Source organism: Galeopterus variegatus, unplaced genomic scaffold, assembly GCF_000696425.1.
Source record: "Galeopterus variegatus unplaced genomic scaffold, G_variegatus-3.0.2 Scaffold848, whole genome shotgun sequence".
NCBI classification, from domain to species: Eukaryota; Metazoa; Chordata; class Mammalia; order Dermoptera; family Cynocephalidae; genus Galeopterus; species Galeopterus variegatus.
Window position 1 is genome coordinate 292911 of NW_007726959.1, and position 6392 is coordinate 299302.

Sequence of the window (6392 nt, forward strand, 5' to 3'; positions counted from 1 at the left end):
TATTAAAGTACATCTCAAATTCAGAGATAGGATTTTTTTGAGTTTGTGGGCTAATGAGAGAGAAATAGATGATCATAGCTTTTTTTGCTAAAAGAGTGCTTTCTAAAACAGCATTATTGTAATTATAAGAATATTATGTATTTATTCTAGAAAATTTAGAAAATATGGAAGTGAGGAAAGGAGATACAGATTACCCATAAAAGCACCCAGGCATAATTGCTGTGAGCCTCTTGCTATGTTCTTCCAGTCATTTTTCCATACATATGCTATGTATGTGTATTAGTCTGTTTCTGTTGCTTATAACAAAATACCTGGAACTGGGTGATTTATAAGAAAACCCAATTTATTGCTTATAGTTTCAGAGGCCAGGGAATCCAAAGTCCAGGGAACACAGCTGGTGAGGGACTTCTTTGGTGGTGGCTTCAGCGGCACAGGGTGTCACATCGCAAGACGGCAGAAGCAGAGAGAGACCCTCACGTGCTCTCCTAAAGCCCTCAGAACCATGTCAACAACCACCGCTATTGATCCATTGACTATGGCATGGTCCTGCAATCTGATCACCCTTTCGAGTCCCCACCTTTCACTCATTGCAGTAGCCCTCCCTATCACACTGTCACAGTGGGGGCCATGTTTCCAATACCTGGAACTTTGGTGGACACGGTTTAAGCTTCAGTGAGTTTGAGGGGAACATCAACCCACAGCAGTATGAGCGTATAAATCTACTCCCACTTTTGAGAACATGGAGTGACGAGGACTGGATTTACCCTCATGTCTGAAACAACCAAAGAGAACCAGACAAAGTATGTGAAATGCTCGTTTTTAAGACACTGGATGTCAGGCAACAAATGAGAATTATCCTCAAGAGACAGAAAACAGGAAAGATGAGCCACACAATTGCATCCACTCACCCACCCTGAGAGAATTTCCAAGCCATGGGGCAGAGAAGGGAAACCAAGGCAGAGTCCAATGAGCCCAGTGAGGCCACTCGGTTGAGGGGACAGAGCTGGGAGTCGAGGGAGACCCAGGCAGGTGGAGTTCACAGGACAGTCCCAGAGCGGAGAGAGAACACGGACCTGCTGGGGGTGTCTTGGGTACCTGCAGAGCAGTGGTCAGCTCGTGCCTGTGAGGGGACCACCAAGGCTGTGGAAGGAACCAGGAGAGAGGACCACAGGAACACGCCCAGTGCCCACGCGCACAGCACCAGGGGCTGGCTGTTCTCACCAGCCAGACCGTAAGCCTGCAACTCACAGGGCACCAGCTAGAGTGTTCACAAGGACTTGTCACATGAGTGGGGAATGAACAGCTGCCAAACGCCGTTGTGGTCCTCACAGAGCAAGGCTCAAAAAGATCAAACTGTTTCCAAGTAAATTAACTGCATCCCAGAGCAAAGCTCAAAAACATTTGCAGGAATACAAAAATGTCCAGGACTCAACAGGTAGAATTCTGAGTCTGGCATTCGATCATAAGTTACTGAGCATGCAAAAGTCAGGACAGCACCGTCCAGAATGAAGAGGAAAACCGAGAGGTCAAAACTGAAGAGACCTGACACAGACATTAGCGACAGGGACGGAAGAGGAGGCGTTCCACACACTCAAACGTGGAAGCTATGAAAGCGGGCTGAGCGGGGCGCCGGGAGACGACACCAGCCGGGTCACATCTCTAGAAAAAGGAACTGAGGTCTGAGTTTAAAAGTCGTTGGCCGAGATTAATAGCAGATTAGACACATCAAATAAAAGATGAGTGAACTCGAGGCACAGCAGTGGAAACTCTCCTCCAAACTGGGACACACAGAGAAAAAAGAATCCGAAATAGGAAAAGAGCACCGGGAATCTACGGGACACTGTAAAGCAACCTAATATGCCCGTGTCTGGAGTGCCCCACATGGAGAATAGGAAGAGCAACAAAATGTCATCGCCAGAATGTTTCCATATTTGATGACAACTGTGAACTCACACATGACAAAGAAACTCAATGACTCCCAGGCACAGGGGCCACGAGGTGACAACCAAATGGCTCAAAACTGGCTGTAAAGAGGAACCTCAGAAGCAGCCGGACAGAGACCACAGAGCGCTTGCGGAGACACGCGGCCCTCTGTCGCCGGGTGAGCGGGGCGCCGGGAGACGACACCAGCCGGGTCACACTGCAGAAAGCGAGTGGAAGTCACTCGGGCGGACGGAAGTCAAGGCCAAAGGCCAATGCGGGTTTTCGCAGAGCAGCGCCGCGTGGTGTGTGCGTGAGGCTCTGACTCGTTACCTCCATCTCTGGAAAAGATAACCGTGTGTGCCGATGGTGTGTAAAGCAGGCGTGGTGCGTAAGTGTACGATGACACTAGCGTAGAGTCTGGGGCCACATGTGCCGTCGGGAGGTCTCGCAGCTCGTGGGGGGGGCACGGGGTCACGCGAGATGGCCTGCGAGTTAGAGAGGCACTGCGAGTGGCACTGCAAAGCCCACAGCAGCCACTAAAATGACAAAACAGTTACAACCAGTAAGCCGACAAAAGAGCGAAAATTCAATCACTTAAAAAATCCAATCCAGGACCGGCCTGTGGCTCACTCGGTAGAGTGCGGTGCTGATAACACCAAGGCCGCGGGTTCGGATCCTATATAGGGATGGCCGGTTTGCTCACTGGCTGAGCGTGGTGCTGACAACACCAAGTCAAGGGTTGAGATCCCCTTACCGGTCATCTTTAAAAAAAATAAATAAATAAAATCCAATCCAAACAAGGGAGAAAGGACGGAAAGGACGCAAACAGCAGATCGGACAAATGGAACCCAGCATGCAGATGACATCAGATGCGACAGGTCTGCAGAGCCCAGACAACAGGCAGAGCTCGTCAGCTCGGACCGAGAAGCAAGTCCCAGCCATATGCTTTCACAAGAAATGCACTTTCAGTATAAAGACACAGACAGATTAAAAGTAAAACGATGGGAAAAGATTTACCACCAACAGTAACTGACTATATTCATGACAAACAGTCAATTTTGGAACAAAGAATATTGCCAGTGATAAAGAAGCAGGTTCATCACGATGAATGGGTCAGTTCACCAGGAAGCCATAACACACCTAAGTGTTTATGCACCTGATAAAAGACCTTCAGAGCATGTGAAGCAAGAACTGGTCATGCTGCACAGAGAGACAGATGTGTAACTCTAGGCGGAGACTTCAACAGGAAGTCCCCAAGGTGGTGACTTCAGTTTTCACCTTAAGAAACTGGAAAAATAAGGGCAAATTAAACTCAAAGAAGGCAGAAGACAGGAAATCATGAAGATCTAAGTGGAAATCAATGACCGAAAACAGAGACAACAGAGAAAAGCCAACAGAACCAAAGACAGTTCTTTAAGAATATCAGAAAAAGTAATAATCCTCTAGCTAGACTGACCAGGAAAAAAAGGGGACACAAATCACCAGTGCTGACGAGAGAGAGGTAAGATCACTACAGATTCTGCAGAAATTAAAAGGAAAATAGGGGAATGTTATTAACAGTTGTATGCGAGCAAACTTAAGCACTTAGACGAAATGAACAAATTCCTTGAAAGACACAAACTACCAAAGTCACTTGAGGAAACAGGTCATCTAAATAGCATTTATTCCTTGTGGAGGAAGTTACCAAGAAAACCCCAGGTCCGGGTGGCTTCCCTGGGGAATTCCACCAGACACGTAGGGAGGAGATAACGTCACCTGTTTGCAGCTCTTCCGGAGAACTGCAGAGGAGCCCCCTGCAAATGCCTCCTTCCGCTCTGCAGAAGACGCTGTTGAAGGGAGAAAGGGCTGGCACGGGCAGGCGGCAACGTTTGCGAGCAGACGTCTGACAAAGGACCCACGTCCACAATGTGTGCAGAACTCTCACACCGTAACAAGAAGATAAGCAACCCAGTACAAGAGTGGGCAGCAGATTTCAACAGCCACAGCCAAAGAAGACATGTGATGGCAAATAAGCACAGAAACATGCTGGACGTCATCTGTTACTAGAAAAGTGCAAGTGAAGCCACAGTGAGGTGCCACCGCGTGCCCGATGGAGTGGCCACGGTTGAGAAGACGACCACAGCAATGCTGCAAGCCCGTGAGGAGCCACCGGTCGGGACACAGAATGGCACAGCCACTTCAGAAACTGGTTTGGCAGTTTCTTAAAAAGTTAAACATTCAACACCATGTGATCTGGACACTCTGGTACTAGTTATTCACCCAAGAGAAAAGACATGCTGAGTGACAGAAGTCTAGCCAAACAAACAAACAAACAAAAACGTTGTGTGTGATTCCATTTCTGCAGAGCTCTAGGAAGGGCAGACCAGTCTAGAGTCAGATGAGTGGTCGCTGGTGGAGGCAGGAAGATGGCGTCGCAGAGGCACGGGGGAGCACGGGGGAGCACGGGGGAGGCGCGGTCACTGTGTGTCTGGGAACGGGTCGCGTGGAGAGGCTGTGCGTGTCACAAGTTATCCACGCGCATGTTTTAAGTTGTGTGCAGTTTATCGTATGTCGATTATAACTCAGTGAAGCTGTTTTTAAAAATAGAAAACATGCGTACAGAATGGAAAGCATACCGTGTGTACAACTCTGTCTTCTATGCTGTCCCCAAGAAGGAACATATTATAAGAATTTCCCCAGGCCATCCAAATTTCTGCTTTTAATGACTGGATAACATTCCAACGTACGTATGCAACTTGGTTTCTCTGATCTCTTTTCTGTCGTCACACATTTGGGCAGTTTGCTGCTGTTCTCTCACTTAAGTGACACTTTGATAAATGTGTTATTATGTACATATTCGTGCCTTTAAAATTACTTATGGCTGGCTGGTTAGCTCAGTTGGTGCGAGCTCGGTGTTATAACACCAAGGTCTAAGGCTCAGATCCCCATATCAGCCAGCTGCCAAAATAAAGATAAAAACAAAAAATAAGAATGTGTTTCTTTAAAAAATAAAATACTTTATGAAAGCTAGATTGCCAAAGGTGGAATTAGTGGAGCAAAAGTCTAAATCCAGGTGTTTCATTTTTCACATAGGTTCAGGATTTGGAGCTGCCACTAAAGCAATGTGCATTGGCATGCGCTACTGGAAGCCGGAGCGGCTGGAGACCCTCATCGAGGTCAGCGTCGAGTGCGGAAGAATGACCCACAACCACCCCACAGGTAACGCTGGCCCGGGCAGGTGCAGGGCCTGTGAGCTCGCGGCGTCTGCGCCTCTTCCCAAGCGTAAGGGAAGCCGATAGTGTTTGCCAGGTGCCTGCTGTGTACTTAATCCGAAATCTTGTGCACACACATAGAGTTCTGAGTTTGCTTATTTGTTGGGGAGCTGGGATATTTTTAATCTTCAACTTTGCTTAAGGTCTATTTTCACCTGTCATGGGGTTGGCAGCTATGTGTGTGATGTGAAAGAAACTGTACAAGGAAAGAGTCCTCACTGGTTACCATATGGTTCATATCGGGACAGAAGGAAAGAAAAGCACTGGTCATCTCGCTGAGGCCAGGTCAGGGCTCTAATCGGGTCCAGCGGTCACGTGGTGTCTCCTGCCGTGTGCTGCACCCAGGGTGCCGGGCTCGGGCCTGCTGCACCACCCACCGGCTACAGGAGCTGGGGCGAGTGGCTCACCCCGCCTGTCTCCTCCCCTGTATGGTAGGGGTGATTGGGACGATGGTAGCCACGCCATTGGGTGGGTTGTGTGTGGATGAAATGAGGCAGACACCGAATGACTACTTAGCACAGGCTTCCCCGTGGACCCTGCTGCTCCTGGGATTTCCTCACCCCCACGGTCCGTCCTAAAGAAGGAAACCGTCCTTAGGGAGGCCCCAGCACATGTGGGCATCAGCCGTGAGGAGGGGGCTATGAGCTCCTTATTTTAAGAAAGAAAAACCAACTCAAAACCCTTCACCTGCACTCAGCCTGTGGATCACGCAAGGCACGTGGTGTGCACCGCCTGGACCCCACATGGTCCAAAGCCCCGGCAACTGCTCTCTTTCAAGGTCACCTTGCAATGTCTGTTTCAAGTAATGTCACTCATCGTGGGGGAGAAAACCACCCCATTCTCTCCTAGAAAGCACCTCGTGCGCAGGTGGTGGCTGCTGTGAGCAGTGGCACTCGATCAGCCAGGGCAGCGTTTGCTGGGAGCTGTTCTACTGAGCGTGGGTGGAGACTGAAGAGTTCGGCAGGCTGGTGACGGGTGGCCTGAGGCAGGAACTTCACAAATAAATTTGTAAAATCTTTAAAATTTAAGAGGGAAGGCATGTAATCCAACCAGAGCCAAATCTTAGATAGATGGAAAGGAGGAAATGCTGGACACCTGCTAACTAACTGCTTTAACTAAAAGTGAATTAAAAATTGAAAACCTTCAAACCTGAAAAAGTCAGGCATTTGAAAACAACGTAATGGGTACGAGAATCTGGGATGGGAATTTAAATTTCTA

At 48.6% G+C, this 6392-nt stretch overlaps 1 protein-coding gene and 1 pseudogene across 2 annotated transcripts in view; one reads left to right on the forward strand and one right to left on the reverse strand.

Annotated features, from left to right (window-relative positions):
* The window catches only part of LOC103590641, an 8071-nt pseudogene extending 4112 nt beyond the window's left edge, over window positions 1–3959 (reverse strand).
* ADPRHL1 (ADP-ribosylhydrolase like 1) overlaps window positions 1–6392 on the forward strand; it is a 31588-nt gene that overhangs the window by 13336 nt on the left and 11860 nt on the right. For both annotated transcript variants that reach the window (XM_008572925.1, XM_008572926.1), the window contains one exon: window positions 4996–5121. In XM_008572925.1, coding sequence (XP_008571147.1) covers window positions 4996–5121 — 126 coding nt within the window. The remainder of the gene's footprint in view (window positions 1–4995; window positions 5122–6392) is intronic.